The sequence below is a fragment of the Heterodontus francisci genome, chromosome 9 (assembly GCF_036365525.1).
Source record: "Heterodontus francisci isolate sHetFra1 chromosome 9, sHetFra1.hap1, whole genome shotgun sequence".
NCBI lineage: Eukaryota > Metazoa > Chordata > Chondrichthyes > Heterodontiformes > Heterodontidae > Heterodontus > Heterodontus francisci.
In genome coordinates this window covers 60,987,632-61,006,996 of record NC_090379.1, presented here as the reverse complement: position 1 = coordinate 61,006,996, position 19,365 = coordinate 60,987,632, and the positions used below count along the sequence as shown (strand labels likewise).

At 41.6% G+C, this 19,365-nt stretch overlaps 1 protein-coding gene across 1 annotated transcript in view; it reads left to right on the top strand.

Moving 5' to 3' along the window:
• Positions 1 to 19,365, top strand: part of LOC137373329 (F-box/WD repeat-containing protein 7-like) — a 69,103-nt gene that overhangs the window by 32,563 nt on the left and 17,175 nt on the right. Inside the window, exons 6-9 of the mRNA XM_068038152.1 lie at positions 2,105 to 2,256; positions 4,047 to 4,119; positions 5,648 to 5,759; positions 11,252 to 11,376. Coding sequence (XP_067894253.1) covers positions 2,105 to 2,256; positions 4,047 to 4,119; positions 5,648 to 5,759; positions 11,252 to 11,376 — 462 coding nt within the window. The remainder of the gene's footprint in view (positions 1 to 2,104; positions 2,257 to 4,046; positions 4,120 to 5,647; positions 5,760 to 11,251; positions 11,377 to 19,365) is intronic.

Below are 19,365 nucleotides of genomic sequence, written 5' to 3'. Positions count from 1 at the left end.
CTCTTGGGCGGCTATGATTGGCTCCCTGCTGTGTGTCCGCCTTCATTCACCTGATCTGCCCCAGACAGTGAGTGCAGCCCATGCCTCTTAATGAGCTCACAATGAACTTTCTAACAATGTTAATTGGTGCTGTTAATGGATCGGGTGGGATCTCAGGCCAGCTTTGGGAATGGTGTCTGGAAACCGGCATGCTGGCTGGCACTGATATTTCCTTCCCCTGCCTGCCAAAATGGATATCCCTTGTCGCCTAGAATCCATTCACGGAGTTTAGGGGCTGCGTGAAGAGCTGGGTGCCTTGCTGGCCACAAAGGTGCAAACAATGATGCCCTGCATTTGGGTGAATCTGAAAATTCAACCCCCAGAATCTGGCAACTAAAAATACAGATTGAATTTCAGGGTAATGGCACTGAAGCCTGACTTGTTCAAGGTAATGATTATTGTATTCGACTAGCAACATTAGTTGCTAGTCTAATGGTGAAATAGTTGCTCAAATTTCACCATAGCGTGTCTTAAATTGAATTCAGTGGGTCAGAATTTGCAGAATGGACATCTCACAGACTGCCCCATCAGTTAGACATTCATGTGCATTTAGGTTTTCAACAATTTTTGCCCACAAAGTTGCTGGAAATGTGAGCTGATAATTGCACAGTGCGGGCAACAGGGCATCTGGGATCTTGGCGAACAATGGGACAAACAGTGAATCTCCTTAACCAATGAGATTAAAGGATTGAGAAATAAACAGAGGAAGTACTGAGAAAATTAAAGTGGGTGAATTCAATGTTAGATCAGATACAGAAGGATAAATAAAGGCAAGGAAGAAAGATTGGATTAAGAGGGAGAGAGAAAAGAGTCAAAAGAAAGAAAATTAAATATAAAATTTGACATTTTTAAAATTTCCTATAACAATTCACACAACCTGAAGGAATGAGACTCTACACTTTTAATTGTTTAGTTTCTGGACAAGAGAGGTTGATTGGCAGTCATTAACAATTATCACACTGTTGAAAAAGTACTTACATTATTAAATTACAAGACTTAACTTTCTGTGTTGAGTTTAATAGCCAACTAATGTGCAAATGCAGCAACTTCATGAAAATCACAAGGAGGTTAAGTGCAAAATATTTTTGAGAAGCTAATGGCTGAGTGGTGCAAATGGGCAGCAACTATGGCAATTCACAATTCACAGGGTAAATATTCCTCACTCCAAGTTGCTAGCTAACTTATGATTTAACAATGGTGTTATAGAAATTACCACATTTTCAAAAACATGATTGATGGGACTGGGCGTCACTGTAACCTGGCAAATGGTTTAGTTTAGTTTAGAGATACAGCACTGAAACAGGCCCTTCGGCCCACCGAGTCTGTGCCGACCATCAACCACCCATTTTATATTAATCCTATACTAATTCCATATTCCTACCACTTCCCCACCTGTCCCTATATTTCCCTACCACCTACCTATACTAGGGGCAATTGCTAATGGCCAATTTACCTATCAACCTGCAAGTCTTTGGCTTGTGGGAGGAAACCGGAGCACCCGGAGGAAACCCATGCAGACACAGGGAGAATTTGCAAACTCCACACAAGCAGTACCCAGAATTGAACCCGGGTTGCTGGAGCTGTGAGACTGCGGTGCTAACCACTGCGCCGCCCATAATGGTCTGTTGCTTTATGGTGTCTGGGTTTGAGCCCAAATTGATGAAAAATTGGAAAATCCATCAGTCATTTGGGTTCTACATGAAGTGATTATATATGCTGTCTGTCCCTACACAACACAAAGCTGCTGATAATTCCATATAAATTCGTAATCACTTTAAGATGTAGCAACAGGGTGCCTAAAATGGAAAAATTCACATGGTAAATTTCTGAGTTTGGGATTAAGATAAGTTGATAGGACAAAGTGTAACAAGTTTTATTGTAGCTTTTCTATTATGTATACATGACCCAGAGTGCTTGATAATGACACTGGGTGTCACTGCCAAAACTGGATAAATATTCCATCCTTAAAATGTGTTTAAAAAACATATGATGCAACCGATTTTGAGTCTGAATGCTGTAATTATTAATAATGTAAGAAACTAAAGTAAATATCTCTGATTTTCAGAATGAAGTTATAATAACAGGTTGTGCTGACAGCTTGATTCGTATTTTCCAAACGGAAACTGGTACTTGTCTGCGAGCACTGATGGGCCACAACTCAGGAATTGATCACCTCTGTTTTGATGGAACACAGGTGGTCAGTGCCAGCTCAGATAGGTAAAACAAATTCTAGAGGTAGCACATTCACTTTTGAAGTGATAGTTCAATAATTTAATATTTTTAATACAAAAATATTGGCTGGGATTTTATCCGGGTGACAGGGGCCTTGAGCTCCGGCAAAAGCGCCAGCGAGAATCCCGCGTCGTCCCTTCTATGGGAGGCCTGCCGAATCAAGTGCCAATTAGGCAGTTAACTGGGCAGCATTGCGCCTTCCATGGCATCAAGGACCCCAGCAACAGAAGTCCCGACCTCTAAGACCGGCAGCTCTTTAACTGATCAGCACCACTGCAGAGGCAGTGGCCTGTGGAGCACCCACCTGAGGCCTAGGAGCAGCACTGGACCTAGGCCACAGGTAGGTCAGGGCGAGAGGTGGCTCGCGGGGGTGTAGTGGGGGGTCTACTGCAAGGGTAGGCAGGTGGCTCTCAGCAGGCTCCCCCTTTCCCGATGCTAGGTCCCTTGTTCAGGCACTAAGTGCCTTTTAACGAGGGAGCAACCTGCACGGTTTTTCTTGTTGTGCTCCCTGTGCGCCGACAGGACTACTTGATGCTGGGCTAATTGCAGCTGCGGTGGGATGAGGCCCTTAATCGGGCATTAATTGCCCAGTTAAGGGCGTCAATTGGTGTTGGGGTGGGAAGGCCGTTCACAGGCCTTTCTGCCCCAGACTTAATTTCGACCACCATCCCACCCGATTACATGCTCTCCCCACTTCCAAACCCGCCACGATGGAGAGCATAAAATTCCTCCCTGTGTTGAAAGATTTGTCAATAATTGATGTTGGGATAAAAATGTAATGTTTTATGTTTTTTCTTCATGCCATGCACTGGTCTGAGAGTACAGGTTGGAGAGCTGCTCCCACATTATCAACAAAACCATTCTGTTACTGACTACTATGGTGGAGCTAGAGAATGCCTCAGATTTACTAAACTTCCATTTTTCCATCTTCCTCTGTAGAGAAGTGCTTGACCTCTTCTCGATATCTCCTACAAGGTGACATTATTGAGATCAGGAACTTGCTGTGTCACGAATCAGACACGAACCCACAATCTATCACTCCATGGCACAGAACATTGGCACTTGATCATTGGCCTGGATTTTGCTGTGAAACTGTCAGTGTTCACTGTTGTAATTCCACTGAAATTAGCAGTAACTTTGGGAGTCTGCGCAGAATAACATGGAAATTCCGAAGTTGCTGTCATTGACTTTACACTCCTCCATAGACATAGGTTCCCATAGACTGCAATCTCCAGTGCAATCATGATTTGATGAAAACCTCCACTTGTACAATATTAGTTTCGCTGTATAAACCTTTGAAAAAGTTACACCTTGTTGAACGAGGTGTAACTGAGGTTTTAACAGTGTAATAACATTATACTTACTACCATACACACTCACCGGCTCTGAAAAGCTAATTTTAAATTTATGGAATGTCAAATTTCTCTATAATTATTTAAAAAATCTACATATTTTTTAAAACATATGTAGATTATTAACCTAATCCATGTAGTGATCATGTCATTTAAACTATGGAACTAAGATTGCTGCACTCCTGAGATCCTTCACAAGTAGAGAGGGGAGCTGATCTTACCACATTCTGCAAGATTAGCTCATTATAATTTAAATTTGCTCCATGCTTGTTTTCCATGAGGGCAGGGAGTGTAATGATCTAAAGGGGGAAAAGGCTATTTATCATGACTGAATTTTGGCAAGAAATATTTGTCTGATGTTAGTAATTTTATGACTTTTCTGTAAATCAATGCTCGTTTATTCCATCTGCTCTTATAAATCAGAACTCTTCGAGTTTGGTCAATTCAGGATGGCCGGTGTAGGAAAATTCTACGAGGTCATGAAGATGAGATCCAGGTAATGTTACCATCTAAGTAGTTAACTTCTACTTCTCACCTTTACATTCAATTTAGGAGATCCAGTAATTATTTAACAAAAAGGTCTCAGTGCTGCATATACCACTTTTTCTTTCAAATACTGTGTTATTATCAGCGAGTCACATTAGATAAATTTCTAGCTTTGGGAACCCTCTGCATATGTCTGAATTTCCATTGTGCATCCCAGTGGGCAAGGCTCCCCATTGGCAGTACAAAGTTAGAAAATTGCCTCTTTTGTCTATTGATATAGGAGAAAAAATTGGCAGTCTTTCTGTTAAAGATTCTTTAAACAATGATGTAACCATGAATATCCCTATTGTACACCAAAAAAGTCAAACTGTTGTCAAATTATATCATTTTTTACATCTTTCTGTTTAAGTGATCACATCTCTGGGGTTTGGAGGAGTTACTGAACCTTACAGTTTTGGAGCTGTAAATCCATTAAATTAAGTGGTCTAACGTTGGCATTAAGATTGGAAACCCTTAGCCATAATTATTAACCTAATCCATGTAATGATCATGTCATTTAAACTATGGAACTAAGATTGCTGCACTCCTGAGATCCTTCACAAGTAGAGAGGGGAGCTGATCTCACCACATTCTGCAAGATTAGCTCATTATAATTTAAATTTGCTCCATGCTTGTTTTCCATGAGGGCAGGGAGTGTAATGATCTGAAGGGGGAAAAGAATCTTGTGACATTTTAACATCACTGGTTGCTTTAGCGGCATTTAATAGAAGCTGCGCATGATAAGCAACTGATCATGGGTAGAACTGCCCCCTTCAAAGTTGACAGTTTGGATGATCAAACCTCCAAAGGCCAGAGTAGGAAATCTGAGCAACATCTATTTGATACAGATAAGCAGTGCTGAAAGAGTGAACAGATGAGAAAAATGGCTGATTTTAGTGTGATCAATTTATATGCTAAAATTGCTAAAATTGACCAGTGTAAAAAGATCACTATATATTATATAGTGACACTTTGAGGCCCCAAAATATTTTGAAAAATATTTTTCTGGAGTTAGTGCCTTATGAATTAGGTACCCAGTTCAGTGGGACACTCATTCACTCTGTAAGCGTCCCTCATTGAATCAACACTTGTGGATATTCATTCAGAAATTCCTCCAAACCAGTTATCCCACTGTTGTCTTCAGCACTCATTATTTAAACAATAATATTCACAAAATAAGTAAAAATGCAGTAAAGTCAATAAATCTTTGTAACATTTGTGTTCTTAAAAGATGAATAATGGTGATGATTAGTTTTAATGTTTGTCGTAGGAAAAAAACAAGTGTATTATTTATCTCTTGTGTGGAGATCTCATAATCATCATTACATAGTCACACTAATTGAATTTCTTTTAAGTTATCTATATATTTAAAATCAAACTAAAAATTTACATGATGTTTGTAATGCTTTCAAATGACTGTACGTGTTGAAATATGTTTAAATTGCACATGATTGTTTATATTTGCTTCAGATGGTACTAACCATTTGTTTACTGAACAGTACTTGGCTATGAAAAAGCATCTAGTTGCTAGCACATCCTGGGACCACACAGTAAGAATGTGGAATATACAAAGAGGAGTATGTACAGCTGTACTAAAAGGTCATACAGAAGGTAATTACCCTGAAAGAAACACAAGAAGAAAATGTTTGTAAAAGGTTGCAATATATGTTTTCAAGATTATCTTTTAATCGTACATCTGAGGCCTATTTTGCTCCCTCTGAACCCAAAATGCTTTCTACCTGACCTAGTCTGAACCTGCTGTATTTCTGGGCACAAATCATTACCCGAGGTCCCAAATTCCCTGGTGCAAACCTGTCCCTTGACCAGTGCCTGCACTCAGAAATGAGGGAGGAAATGCAGCTCTTGCCTCAAGCCTGAGAGATGTGCATCAGCAGTAATGGTCATTGGCTGTGGGGCCTTCTGGCTACTATCCAAGTGGGTTAGCCAGAAGACCTCCAGTTTTGACAATTCTTTGTTGTAATTGCATTTAAAAGGCCATTTATCTGTTTGTGCCCTCCAAGCCCTGCCTGCCCCTCTACGATTCTGCAATCTGAGGGAGCGTGGGCACAAGGACTAAGTCCCCTAATTACTGAGTTGCCCTGCTTAAGCTTCTGCAAAGCTGAAGCTCAAGAAAAAGAATGATTGGTTGCTTGTGCCTGTTTTAGGTGCAAGCATGAGCCTACCCTCAAGGGAAATCCTGCAAGTATAACAGCAATGAAAAGTGGGTGGAGATCTGGAATAATATATCTATACCCATTTTTCCTCAGCTTTGCATCCATGAACTAAGTGTTCCTGGAAACAGAACAGAGGAAAATCAGCACCAGAATTTGTGAGATTTGGCTCTGAAATTCTGCAGGTCTACCATCAATCTACAGTTGTAAATTTGGCAGAAGACAATTAGAAACCTCAAAAAAACAGAATCAATATCAGGTTTCGTCTGTTATGCCATTTCTCAGGAGATTCCTACAGTCTCCTGTTGAAGTTATGGCGGGAAAATGATGGATGCTTGCAGAATTTCAGGACCTTTGTGCATTGAATATTTTATTGCATCTGACAGGATATTGCTTATTCATTGATTATATTCTCATTTTCCATTTGATTTTCTCTGTAACTCCATTTCTCTTTCCCATTGACATCAGCAAGGACAGACGCACGGGGGGAGAATTTTAGTAGGAAGTGGCAGGCGGGTTTGGGTGTGTGCGGGGAGTTAAATCCCCTAGAAGTAACGTCTGGTTGGGATCACAATATCAACCCGCCCAACCCAGTATCGGGTTTCACCCAGGCAGGTGAGCGGGGAACCCCCTTGGAGCTGTCGAATAAATAATTAAAATATTCAAATAGATCATTACTGCTGTTTTAATCAACCATTCTGGCTTTAACAGCCAGCAGGCCTATTTCCCAAGCTGTGAGCAACTTGCCAGGGCGAGTGCACAGCGGGTGCGATGACAACAACTGTCAGGCTGGGAATCCTTTGAAAAGTGAAGAGCTCCAACCATGCCCAGGTGAGGCGCTGGTGCTCACAGCACTTTTTCTCAGAGTGTGCTTTTCTTGGAAGTCCGTTCACCTGTCTTGCACTTCACTCACCTTCAGCTGCACTTCCCTGCTATCAGCCTTCACCACGGCATGGGAGCAGCTTGTGCAGCTCTACCTTGCATCTTTGATGAGGAACAGGAGGGGCAGCAACACTAACACCAACGGCAACAGCAGCACCAGCAGCAGCCGTTACATGCTGCTTCGCAGGGCAGAAGGGATGAACACAGAGATCCAACTCCAAGGAGTCGAGACCTCCAACACAGGGGGCTGAATTTTACCAGCCCCCCGACGTCGGGGGTCGTGCTGGGGGGGCCCGGAAAATACCTCCGGGCGAGGCCCGTCATGGGTCTTGATGCCGGAAAGGCGCTGCCCCATTTTACTGGCAGCGGCGAGGCCTTGTGGTGTCCCCCCCCCTCGCCACTTAGCGACAGAACCTTAATTTAAATAGTCAAATAAATGTTAATGAATGAATAATCACTTACCTCATCCTGATGGCTGTCCCATGCTGATATTCCGGCCAGATGCCAAAACTCAGAGATCTGAGGCATAACACCGGTGGGGAGGGGGGGTGGAGTGAAGTTTTCAGGCCGGGAGGGGGGAGCGGGGAAAACTGTCAAAGTTTATGAAGTTCAGGGCGAAAGTTCAGGATCACAAAAAATGTTTTTTGGCGGTGAGAGGGCAATTTACATATTGATTACTCATTGGGGGAGTGGGAGAGGGGTTTCAAAGTGCAATTGAAAGTTTAATTTTATTTTTTCAACAATGGGTCCTTAAAAAATTTAAATCTCACTAAAGAACTTGAAGCTCTTTAAAAATGGCGCCTGCGCCTGCGCGGTGGCGTTGGACATCGTTTCTGGGGACGGAGCGCCCGCCTCCTCTATGTCATCGGAGGCGGTTGTTCCACCCTCGCTATGTTAATGAGCCGCCGCTCGAAATATCGTGGCGGCTCCACGGTGCACTTCTTGTGCGTGCGCCGCTCCTCGGCAGCAAGCTTAAAAAATCCAGCCCAGCGTCTACAGGCAGATGATCAGGTCTCTCTACATGTGTGAGCACTAGTGCCTCAGGAGGCTCCAGCTTTCGGGGCAAGTCATTGTTGATATTTGCAATCTCCTGGAACAAGACCTTCTACCAGAGGGTTACTGTGAGGCATAGGTGAGAGAAGGCTGTCCACATGGGGATGTGAGGAGATGCCTGGAGAGAGAGGAATGAGTGGAACTGCAGGGTGTGTTTTTCAGAGGAGTGTTGGAAAGTCAGAGTGTGGGATTTGGCAGTTGCAAGTGTATTGCCATTCACCTTTCCCCCTCCTGAGGTCCTTGATCCTCTTGGTGCACTGTCTCTGGAAGGAGAACAGTTCAGCCATTCTGACCCATGCCCAGTTGATCCATTCTGACCTATGCCAGGCTCCCTTTAATTAGAAATCCTTCTTTTGACAGAATCAACACATTATCCCACATGCCCTCTCTGATTGGCCGGGAAACCCAGAGGCAGGATGCTAATGTTGTGGCTCAGTTAAAGAGCCATGGCAAAACCCGCTGAAGCTGTCAACAGGTTCCCAATCCACTACAGGTCCCACCATTTCAGCAGAGACCATCAGTTGAAAATTCTGCCCGTAGTTTGCAATTATATGCCTGTGGGTACTGTAGGATGTTGGTTTCAAATTTTGAATTTGACTGAAATATATAGTGACGTTTAATGTCAGCATTGTTGTAGCAATATGTTTTATGTACACATATAAAATATTATTTCTGAATAGTATATATACATCAGTAATGCATTTAATAAACAAACCTCTAGGTGGTGTGTGACAACATATGGGATTGATACACTGATAATCCCACTTTAAACAATGTAATAGTGTCAGCATACTTCCATTTGCTGATTTAAAACATTGCAGAAAACATGTCTTGTTACAGCTGTGTCTCTGTGATATGGCAGAGATTTCCAAATTAACACCATTTAGATGCTGCTTTTTTCAGGCCTGTACCTGACTGCAGCAAGTATTTTTTGGTTATGAGGGTATAACCCTAACTTGTTTTATTTGTCAAATGAACAGCTGCCTTGTGGGCGTCTCGGGAGAGACCACGGCTAAGGGAGTAAACCCTAACAGAAAATCCGGAGTGGAACCCCGTAGGCGGTCATGTGTCACCTTTGGCATGTTTCCGGCAGTTCCTGCAGCCATACCGGTGCCAAACGTCGTGCTCTGCACTCCTTTGGACCCCACCAGAAAGGCCGAGAGGGGGGTTTTGACGCTTGGGCAACTCTCAACCTCCATACATTCGCCCAGGCATGCGCCATGGAGAGGTCACTCCATAGTTGCCTCACAGCGACTGACACCACTGACCACCTCTAGGCGCTTACCCATTGTCTCTCGAGACAAGGAGGCCAAAGAAGAAGAAGAAGAATGAAGACAGAAAAGACCCTATAATTTTTATCACATGAAGCATTTTCCCCCTCAATTGTTGGTTTAAAAATGGCAATGTAATGTGTTAGTTTGTAAGAAATTAGGTTAAGCAAGTTTAGTTTCACAGTGCCAATCAATAAACTTGAATTTACTATGGTATTGGTTTCTTTGCTTTTGTCATGATGTTAAAAAGGAGACTCACTCACGGAAAGCTGGCCAACTTATTTTGAGGCGTAGCCACATATTATCTAAATCAGGAAATCAATGTAGGAGCCAAGTCATTCAGTTAAAATAGAAGCATCTTGTAGTATTTGATGATATGCATATTTAATTGGCAGCTCATCTTAAGAGACAGGGCGGTACAGTGGCGCAGTGGTTAGCACCGCAGTCTCACAGCTCCAGCGACCTGGGTTCGGTTCTGGGTACTGCCTGTGTGGAGTTTGCAAGTTCTCCCTGTGACCGTGTGGGTTTCTGCCGGGTGCTCTGGTTTCCTCCCACCGCCAAAGACTTGCAGGTTGGTAGGTAAATTGGCCATTGTAAATTGCCCCTAGTGTAGGTAGGTGGTAGGGAATATGGGATTAATGTAGGAGGGGATGTGGTAGGGAGTGTGGGATTAATGTAGGATTAGTATAAATGGGTGGTTGATGGTCAGCACAGACTCGGTGGGCCAAAGGGCCTGTTTCAGTGCTGTATCTCTCTATGACTCTAAGAGACATGGGGCTGAATTTTACAGAACCCATGGCGGCGGGGGCCGGAAAATGCCTCTGGCAGAGGCCCACCATGGGCGTCGACACCGTGAAAACCCGGCCTGATGTTGCTGGTAGTGGCAAGGCCTCATGGCAGCACTCCCCACCGCTCAGTGACAGGAGCACCATTAACATATGCAAATAAATTTAAATAAAGGAATTAATGAAACTTACACTCCCGCCGTCCATCCTGGAGCGATATTGGTGCTGGTGGCCGGCACTCCTGCGTCTTCGGATCCCTCTCTGGGGATCCGAGGCAGAACACTGGTGGGGAGGGAGGAGCAGGTAAGTTCTTCAGTGCGGGTGGGGTGGGAGCATCATCAGACTCATTTAATTGGTGTAGGGGATGGTGGGAAGGGGTTAAGTTTAAAGTTTATGAACTTTGGGGGAGAAGGTCAGGTGCACAGGGGAGAGGGCAAGTAATTAATTTTGTGGTTATTGTGGGGGTGGGGGGAGAGGGTCAGGATCTTCTAACTTTATTTTTTAACATTACTTTCTCTTTAAATATTTAAATTGCATTGTAGGGCTCAAAGCCCTTTACAAATGGCATCAGTGCCTGCGCAAAGGCAGCTGATGCCATTGCCGGGGACGGACCGCCCACCCCCTCCACGTCATCAGGGCAGGTGGTCCGCCCTGGCTATTTAAATGAACCGCCGCGATTCCGTGATGTGCGGTCCGCTGGCAGAAAATTGGCAGAAACCTTGGAGAATTGACATGAATGGAAAGAGTGTATTTTATCCAATATTATGAGTGCAAATTGTTTGTATCGTTCAGTCCACTGATAATCTAATTCATACTACTTTTCTAAAGTAGAAGCTTGAAAATTAAAGTTTAAAAAAAATGAAGGATGAAGTATGCAATGTATTAGAATTTTTACAGAGAATATATCTGTTTACAGTTTGTGTGCATTTTCCTCTCCACAGTGGTGAACTGCTGTCAGTTTGACGGTCGGTATGTGGTGAGTGGAGGAGGGGATTGCTTAGTGCTTATTTGGTCAACAGACAGTGGAAAATTGCTGTGTAAGTGTCAAGGACACACGGGGGATGTGGTAAGTAGTTTACAGAAGGTGACAGAGACAGAAAGCAAATATGTGAATAAAATATCTTTCCAGATTTAAAGACATAAAAAAAGATTTGTAACAATGAAACAAATGGTTACACACAGAGCTCCAGTTGAAGAAATAGCACTGCCCAAGTTGATGTGCTGTCAATTGTATGAAATTTACTTTAGGCATACTGCATCTGTATCAACTGGTGGTTGTGAAAAATGCATAACACTGCCAAATTTAGAAATGACACTTTAAGGATAATTCTGCAATTCTACGCTTCTAATACAGAAATAAAAACAAGAAACTCTGGAAATACTCAGCAGGTCTGGCAGCATGTGTGGATGCTGCCAGACCTGCTGAGTATTTCCAGCGTTTCTTATTTTTATTTCAGATTTCCAGCATCCGCAGTATTTTGCTTTTCTCCTAATACAGAGCTGTGCTTGACAAGAGTATAGATAGGAGAATCTAGACAAGAGTGTGTTGTAGCCCTATCTCTGTTCTGCTCTCCCTGGCATCAAGGGTTCTCAGAATCACCTTTTTACTTTAGAGCTTTAATTGTTTAAGGCATTGTACAGTGAAGACCACAGGTGTGAGCATTTGAAAACAGTATTATTTCGGGAGTCTCTGCAATTCTTTACATTTTAATGAGAATACAAAGAGAACTCATGAGGTGAAATCACACTATGCAATATTAGCACACTGCATGAAATTTCTATATACGTAGAGTCATTAACACATTTATTTTTATCCTGTCTTAAAGTAGCAAAGAAATTTCTTGTGAGCAAACTGGCGCTGGATTTTTAGATTGGACTTGGGCAGGTGGAAGGAGGAAATGAGAAAGGGCACCAGTACTAAAGTGGGCAGGTACATTCAAATAGTTGGTAATGATGTGATAGTGTGAAATGTTCTATTGGCTGTCACTATCATGTCTATTGGACTCGTCATTTTCTCGCCTGTATAACATTTATGCTACTGGTCATTCCAGGCTGCCATTTGGGACATTCAATCAGCTATGTACATGTGTATAAAATAAGTCACAGCTGCATTTTTTGCTAGAGAAAGCCATTTTATCCACGTCCCTCTGGACAACCAGAAGTGTCATGGCAGGATACTGCAATTTTAGAGAGTGACAGATTTCCCATGGTCCTAGGATATACCCATGTGGTCATTCGTGTTTCTTTGTTCAATCCTATCAACAAGAAAGGATTTCACTTTCTCAATGTCCAGTTTGGTTGCAACTAGTAACACTATATCATAGACGTAAATGCTTGCTTTCCCGACGGTTGCCATGATGCAACTATTTAAGGAAACTAAGTGTCTCAGCACTATTTTGTTCTAGACGGGAAGTCTCGGGTGCCTCCCGAGGGACCAAGACTATTCTCTGCAGTCATGGCTGCTGACAACACAGTTTCCCAGAATTTGAGCTGAGTATCAGTGCAAATAGTCCAAGTAACTTCTGCATCATCATAGAGCTTCCATTGACATGTTAAAGAAGCACTTTAGGTGCGTGGATCTATCTGGGAGTGCTTAGCTACGGTCTTTAGAATCATGGCTGCCCCTTCTGGATTGCCTCCAATTGCAATCTTATGCACTTCCTGTTGCACGTTCGCATTACAAAGAGACCTTATCATGGAGATCCGGACATCAAGGGCAGCAGGAGGATCAGCCAGAAGAGCAGCAGCAGCTTGAAGAGAGGGCAAAGAAGAACCTGTTGATGGCTGCAAGAGACAGCCATGCAAGTCTTGTAAACTATGTTATCTTTTAACTACCACATTAGTCACTGCATGAGCAGTTTAGTTGACATCTTTCCTCTTCCCTTCCCAAATACGCCATTCTCTATAGACCTTTCCTAATCTCACGCTCCTACTAGGGACCACCTGAGTTACAGGAGTGCATAATGTAAATTGTATATTAGTTTTGTTTAATTGTATGCAGGTAGTGAGCATTAACTTGGATTCAACTGAATCCCTATAATTAGACACGGACTGAAACTGTGGTTGTTTGGTTAGGAGATGTATGCTTGTAATGTATAACTGTAAATAAATATAAAAGTGTGTAAAGAATGGTGCCAGTTCTATCCTTCACCAACTAGCTTTCTGGGGAAGAATATGATAGCAGAGGATGGTTGTCTAAGGTGAAGTTTTGAAGCTAAGAAAAAAAATTCAGACAGAAAACTACAATCCCAGTAACCATTGTGGAAAATGGTAGAAAACAAATGTAAATTTTCTGGGTACGATTACCCTCTGATGTTCTTGGAGTCAGTACTAGTGTTTAAATTGCTGGATTGTGCTATGGTGCCTCATATGGACAGGCACCTGGTTCTAACTGGTGTTTAGTTCTCAGAGAGGGACACTCTGTTAGATCAGATGTCTGCTGTTTTGAAAAAGATCCTGGGGAAATAGCCATTTCCTTCAGTCTTCGTGGAATAAATGGGACATTCTGCAGTGACACAAAGAATAGAAGACTCAATGATTGCCAGATTTCAAAATGGTGTAGATACTGGATGCAGGCACCAGTACAGTGGAAAGATTAAAGACAGGCAAAATAAGGATGAAAGCACCTTTAGCAGATCTAGCTATTACAACAGAAGACAGAATTGGAACAACAATAATAGGCGAATGAATCCAGGAAAGCCCAAAGAACAGTTACTAGCTGCTTTGGGGGTGGCTCGAAGAACCATTATGTGATGAACTGCCAAAAGCGAAGAGACAGGGTCCTCGAAATGACACATGATGCAAAGGATGAAAATAATGAATCCGAACAAATTATACTGTTCAAAAAGAGCTTTAGTCCTGTGAACCCATTATGCAGCATTTCATCAATCACCACATGATTCCTTTTAAAGAGTCTTTTGCTGAAAGGACTTTCAGCTTTGGTATTCAAGACCATGACGTTCATATTTTCACACATGTCTCTGAACTCGTCATTGGCAAATTCCCCTCCATTATCAGCCAGAAACTTTGCTGGTGCCCCAAGTCCGGTCCCTATCCATTTCTTCATGATTTTGTCTATAATAATCCTTTCGTCCTTACTAAGCACTATTATAGAAAGACTAAATTTGGTCACCAAGTTTACAAAATGTAGAAAGAAAATATTTCTGTCTTTGTCCCATACTTTTAGATCCATGCAACCACCTCATTAAAGTCATGTGCCAATAGAAGGCTTACAATAGGATGTGGCGGCATTTTCTGATAGTTCTTACAGATTTCACACTTCTCACTAATCTTTCCTACCATCCTGTATACTCTTAATCAACCACAACTGCATCGTTTAGTGCGATTTTTAACCTTTGACAAGCACAGTGAACAAATTGTCTATGTAACGTAATTAAATTTGCTTTTTGTCTTTCTGATTCTTATCACCTGATGCCATTAATACAGTGTTGGATAGTGCTTGCACTTTGACAGTATACGGTACAGGTTGGTTAAAATGTTATCTTAATTCACTAAGTTGTAAGGATCAATGTAAGGTTAAGGAATATAAAAGTACTACTTGCTTTAGGTTTGGTGATAACAAAACATTGAGGTCACTAAAGAGCATTGTAATTCCAAGTGAAATAGCTGGACTAAGCCATTTTATAAGTCCTGATGTAGTCTGTAATGAGATACCTATGCTGTTAAGTAAACCTTCTATGAAAAAGGCGCAAATGAAACTTGACATGGAGCATGATAAGACAGTTATTTTTGACATGTCAGTAGATCTGCAGTTTCACCATTATTGTATCCCTTTAACAAAACCTGATGTTTCTCATCAAAGTGTTAGACCAGTATTAGTGGCATCAGGTGATAAGAATCAGAAAGACAAAAAGCAAGTTTAATTATGTTACATAGACAATTTGCTCACTGTGCTTGTCAAAGGTTAAAAATCACACTAAAGGATACAGGTGTGATTAAGAGCATACGGGGATAGTAGGAGAGATTAGTGAGAAGTGTGAAATCTGTAAGAAGTATCAGAAGATGTTGCCACATCCTATTGTAAGCCTTCCATTGGCACATGACTTTAATGAGGTGGTTGCCATGGATCTGAAGGCATGGGACAAAGACAGAAATATTTTCTTTCTACATTTTGTAAACTTGGTGACCAAATTTAGTCTTTCTATAAATAATGCTTAGGAAGGGCAAAAGGATTATTATGAGACATGTGTGAAAATATGAACGTCATGGTCATGAATACTGCAGCTGAACGTCCTTTCAGCAAAGGACTGTTTAGAAGGAATCATGTGGTGATTGATGAAATGCTACATAAAATTTTAGCTGATTAACCAGACTGCAAGTTGACAACTGTCCTGGCACGGGCGGTTCATGCAAAGAATTTGCTCCAGATGGTTGGAGAGTAAAAGTCCCTATCAGTTAGTTGATGGACAAAATCCCCTATTGCCTTCTATGCTGTGCAATAGTCCCCATGCAGTAGAAAGTACGACAATTAGTTCAATTTTTTCTGCACAATTGACATGCAGGGAGACAGCCTTTCATCAAGGCTGAGGTCTCGGAGAAAATTCAGAGAGCTCTGAGGCATCATATAAGATCATCCGAAACAAAATTTAATTCTGGAGATTTGGTGTATGATAAAAGGGAGAGTCATAGAGAATGGAAAGGCTCTGGTAAAGTAATGGGTCATAATGGCATGAGAGTACTTATCAAACATGGCAATCAAACTGTTAAGGTTCATTCCTCACGATTATTTGGAATTAGTTACAAAATCTTAGGTTCTGAGCAGCTGATAAACATAAACAAGGTGCTTTGCATCTCAAATGCTCATGTATTTCATAATGATGGTCCTGAGGAACAGAATATAGCAAATTAAAAGATGGATAGTGGTAATGTGAATGATCATGACACACAGGGCAGTGCTATCATGTCCAAAGGCCAATTGCCCGGTGTGGATATTCAGATGACATATATTCCAGAGGGGTCTAATGAATGGAGCGATGCAACAATTGTGGGACAGCAAGGAAAAGCTACCAGCAAGTTTAAATATTGGTTGAACGTTTAGGATGATGGCCTACAGACTGGCAGAATGAAGTGAAAAACTGGATAGTAAAGTGCAGTGCAAGTACTGATAGTGCGTCTGCAAGTGACTCCTGTCAGAAAACGATCACGTACCGGAGAAAGATTCTCTGATAATGCAAGGGGAGATCGTGCTTTACTAGCCCTGACAGACAGAAAAGTGCAAAGAGAGGCCATAGCCTGAATAGATTACACAATGAAATGAAAGCCACAGAACAGTCTTGGAACAGAACTAGAAGCAGAAGTCCTCATGATCATGAAGTTTTGGTGGCTGCCAATGAACTTGAGAATAAACTAATAAGAGAGGAAAAACAAAGGGAATTATTTAGTTTGAGAGAGTTTGGAGTTTTTCTGAAGTACCAGCTAAGTACCGTCACACAGGTGGATTTGTACTGGAAAAGTGCTTGTAGATGGGACTTAAAAGGCTAAAGCGAGGCTAGTTACTAGGGATTTTGAAGAGCGACTGGATGACACAGATTAGCATGGACTCTCTCAAAGGCTGGGAAAGTAATCTTGAAAATCTTTTTAGCTCTTTTGGCCACATATTCATGGGAGTGTAGATCAATCAACATAAAAGCCGTGTTTCTGCAGGGCGATACTTTTCAGAGAGCAGAGTTTTTGAAACGGCCCAAAGAGGCAACAGATGCAGAAGGAAAACTATTAAACTAAACAAATGCATCTATGGCCTAAATGATGCTTCCAGGATGCAGTATTTTTCAGTTTTTCAGTTGCATGGAAAATTAGGAAGTCAAAGTTAAAGGAGAAGGTAGGAGTCCAGGTTAGTGATGAGGCTGATTGTTACCAGGAAATAAAAGGTAGGGACAGAATGTATGAATGTCATATTGCACCAAGGAATCGTACAAGAGTAAGGAAATTTGATAATAGAACAAACTTAAAGGCTTTGTATTTGAATGCACGAAGCATTCAGAATAAAATTAATGAGTTAACAGCGCAAATAGAGACGAATGGGTATGATTTTGTGGCAGTTACTGAAACGTGGTTGCAGGGAAACCAGGTTTGGGAATTGAATATCCAAAGGTACTCAGTATTTCGGAAGGATAGGCAGGAAGGAAAAGGAAGTGGTGTAGCTTTGTTAGTAAAGGAAGAGATCAGTGCTATAGTGAGAAATGATATAGGCACTGGAGATCAAGACGTAGAATCAGTCTGGGCAGAAATAAAAAATAGCAAGGGAAAGAAGTCCCTGGTGGAAGTAATCTATAGGTCCCTAAACAGTAGTTCCACAGTGGGGCACAGTATAAACCAGGAAATACTGGGGGCTTGTAAAAAGGTATGGCAATAATCATGAGTGATTTTAATATACATATAGACTGGATTAATCAAACTGGCAAGGGTAGCCTCGAGGGAGAGTCCATTGAATGTATTAGAGATTGTTTTTGGAGCAATATAGCGTGGAACCAACCAGGGGGCAGGCTGTTCTAGATTTGGTATTATGTAATGAGGTGGGATTAATTAATTATCTCATAGTTAAGGATCCTCTAGGGAAGAGTGATCATAGCATGCTAGAATTTCAAATTAAGCTAGAGGGTGAGAAACTGGAGTCCCACACCAATGTTCTGGAGTTAAACAAAGGTAATTACATAGGCATGAGGACAGATTTGGCCCTAGTGAACTGGGCAGGAAGACTAAAAGGTAGGACAGTTGATGAGCAGTGGCAGATGTTTAAGGAGATATTCAATTCCTCCCAACTAAAATATATTCCAGAGAAGAAGAAAGATTATAAGAGGGGGAAAAATCATCCATGGCTAAGCAAGGAAGTTAAGGATAACATAAAGACAAAAACTAAGGCATATCATATTGCAAAGGCCAGTGGCAGGCTGGAAGATTGGGAAACTTTTAAAGATCAACAAAGGGTTACTAAAAAAAGTAATAAGAAGAGCAAAGGTAAATTATGAAAGAAAACTAGCGCAAAATATAAAAACTGATAGCAAAAGCTTCTATAAGTATATAAAAGGGAAGAGAGTAGCTAAAGGAATGTTGGTCCCTTGGAGGATGTGACTGGGGAGTTAATAGTGGAGAACACAGAAATGGCGGAGACACTAAATCAGTATTTTACCTCAGTTTTCATGGTGGAGGACACTAGTACCATCCCAATAGTAACAGGTAATGCAGAGGTTATAGAAAGGGAGGAACTTAGAACAATCATCATCACTAGGGAAAAAATACTGAGCAAACTATTGGGATTGAAGGCAGACAAGGCCCCAGGGCCTGATGGCCTACATCCTGGGGTCTTAAAGGAAGTGGCAGCGGAGATAGTGGATCCATTGGTTATTGGATTGGAAAAATGCTAATATAACGTCCTTATTCAAAAAGGAAGGGAGACAGAAAGTAGGAAACAGTAGACCAGTTAGTTTAACATCTGTTGTTGGGAAATTGTTAGAATCCATTATTAAGGAAGTAATAACAGGACATTTAGAAAGTCAAAATGCAATCCATCAGAGTTAGCATGGTTTTATAAAAGGTAAATCGTGTTTGACTAATTTGCTAGATTTCTTCGAAGATGTAACAAGTAAAGTGGATAATGAGGATCCCATAGATGTAGTATATCTGAACTTCCAAAAGGCATTTGATAAGGTGCCGCACAAAAGGTTAATACACAAGGTAAGATCACATGGGGTTAGGGCAGTTTATTAGCTTGGATAGAGGATTGGCTAACCACAGAAAACAGAGTGTCGGGATAAATGGGTCCTTTTCTGCTTGGCATGATGTAACTAGTGGGGTGCCGTAGGGTTTGGTCCTCAGGCCCCAACTATTTACAATCTATATTAATGACTTGGATGCAGGGATAGAAGGTACTATAGCCAAATTTGCAGATGACACTAAAATAGGTGGGATAGTAAGTTGCAATAAAGAAATAAGAAATTTACAAATGGATATGGATAGGTTAGATGAATGGGCCAAAATTTGGCAGATGGAATTTAATGTGGATAAGTGTGAAGTTATCCATTTTGGTTGGAAGAATAGC